Source organism: Oryza glaberrima, chromosome 7 (genome assembly GCF_000147395.1).
Source record: "Oryza glaberrima chromosome 7, OglaRS2, whole genome shotgun sequence".
NCBI lineage: Eukaryota > Viridiplantae > Streptophyta > Magnoliopsida > Poales > Poaceae > Oryza > Oryza glaberrima.
The window spans coordinates 13291880-13293944 of NC_068332.1; the positions used below are offsets into that span (position 1 = coordinate 13291880).

Consider the following 2065-nt stretch of genomic DNA (forward strand, 5'->3'; position numbering starts at 1 on the left):
TCATCAATCGTTACGCCTCCACCAATAAGCCTAACCCATTCGCACCGAAATAGAGGGACCTTCAAGGGTCCATACTCTAGTTCCCATATGTTGTCGATGACACCATAATACGTGCTAGTTGGACAATCGAATCCTATAGCATTGATACGAACACCACTGTTCTGGTTCGTGCTCTTTTTGTCCTGGGCTCTTGTGTAAAATGTGTATCCATTGATTTCATAACCTTGGAATGTCGTTACCGAGCCAGATGGTCCCTTAGCCAAGAAGGCTAGTTGTCTGTCAATTGTCTCATTACCCATGAGGTGTTCTCGCAGCCAAGCGGTGAAAGTATCAATATGATGGCGCGTAATCCAGGCATCGGACTTGCCAATGTTTTCTGAGTGAACAATCGCCAGGTGCTCGTCGATGTAAGGAGCAAGCAACAAAGATTGTTGCAAAACAATGAAATGTGCTTTACGGAATAAATCGTTGTCTACAGTCATAATTGCTCTCCTTCCAAGTGTACCCTTTCCCTGTAGTTTCCCCTCATGGATTGATTCGGGTACCCCGATTAGCTCGAGGTCTTCAATATAATCTACGCAGAACTCAATGACCTCCTTTGTTCCATACCCCTTGGCGATGCTTGCTTCCGGACGAGAACGGTTTCGAACATACTTCTTTAGAACGCCTATGTACTTCTCGAAAGGAAACATGTTGTGTAGGTATACAGGACCGAGAATACCGATCTATTTCACAAGGTGGCATAAAAGATGCGTCATTATATTGAAGATTGATGGTGGAAAGATCAACTTAAAGCTGACAAGGCATTGCATCTTGTCCTCCTAAAGGGCGGCTAAACTTTCTGGATCAATGACCTTCTATGAAATTGCGTTCATGAAAGCACAAAGCTTCATTACTATTGCCCGGACATTATCAGGAAGGATACCACGAATTATAACAGGAAGCAGTTGTGTCATCAGCACGTGACAGTCATGAGACTTTAGGTTTGTGAACTTCTTATCCTTCGTGCTTATTATTCTCTTTATATTCGAGGAGTATCCGGATGGTACCTTGATGCTCTCTAGGCATTGAAACATACTCTCTTTCTCTTTCTTGCTCAGGGTGTAGCTCGCTGGACTCAAGTAATGGCTTCCTTTCTCAGTCGGTTCCAGATGAAGGCCCTCGCGTTATTCCATATGCTTGAGATCATTACGTGCTGCGAGTATATCTTTCGACTTCCCATATACTACTAAGAAGCCCAGCAGGTTCACGCAAAGGTTCTTAGTGAGGTGCATCACGTCGATTGCATGGTGGACGTCCAAGACTTCCTAATAAGGTAGCTCCCAAAAAATAGAGTTCTTCTTCCACATCGCCGCGTGACCATCTTCGCTCTCTATAGGTTGGCTGCTAGGCCCCTTTCCAAATACTACTTTCAGATCCTTCACCATAGTGAACACCGCTTTCTCGTTGTGATGTTTAGGCTTAGTACGATGGTCTGCCTTCTGTTCGAAGTGCTTGCCTTTCTTTCCTACAGGGTGGTTTGCAACAAGGAATCAACAATGGCCCATGTACACAACCTTCCTGCAATGCTTCAGATACGTACTTTCAGTTTCATCCATACAGTGAGTGCAAGCCTTGTACCCCTTGTTTGATTGTCTGGAAAGGTTACTAAGTGCAGGCCAATCGTTAATGGTAACGAACAACAATGCTCTTAGGTTAAATTGCTCTTGCTTGTCCTCATCCCACACGGGGACGCCTTCTTTCCTCCACAGCACTTTTAGATCTTCAACCAATGGTTTTAGGTACACATCAATGTCGTTACCAGGTTGCTTCGGGCCTTGAATAATAATCGGCATCATGATATACTTCCGCTTCATGCATAGCCAAGGGGGGAGATTGTAGATGCACATGGTGATTGGCCAAGTGCTATGGCCATTGCTCATCTCTCCGATCCAAACGGATTCATTCCATCCGTGCTTAAACCGAACCTAACGTTTCATGTATCCTCGCCGAAGTCTTTAAATGTTCTGTCGATATTTCACCACTGCGACCCGTCGGCGGGGTGTTTCAGCATCCCGTCTTGTTT

At 45.0% G+C, this 2065-nt stretch overlaps 1 protein-coding gene across 1 annotated transcript; it reads right to left on the minus strand.

Moving 5' to 3' along the window:
- Positions 1 to 857: 857 nt before the first annotated feature.
- Positions 858 to 1274, minus strand: LOC127780200 (uncharacterized). The gene is made up of 2 exons (XM_052307141.1): positions 1251 to 1274; positions 858 to 1160 (listed from the first exon to the last, which is right to left on the minus strand). Exons 1-2 carry the CDS (start codon positions 1272 to 1274, stop codon positions 858 to 860), a joined length of 327 nt encoding a protein of 108 aa, XP_052163101.1.
- Between the last annotated feature and the right edge of the window lie 791 nt (positions 1275 to 2065).

Excerpts from the sequence above, each read along its gene's own strand:
- LOC127780200 (XM_052307141.1), bottom strand. The coding sequence starts at position 1,274 with ATGCACCTCACTAAGAACCTTTGC. Across the intron at positions 1,161-1,250 it reads ACCTCACTAAGAACCTTTGC|GGCCTTCATCTGGAACCGAC; the intron begins GTGAACCTGCTG and ends GAATAACGCGAG.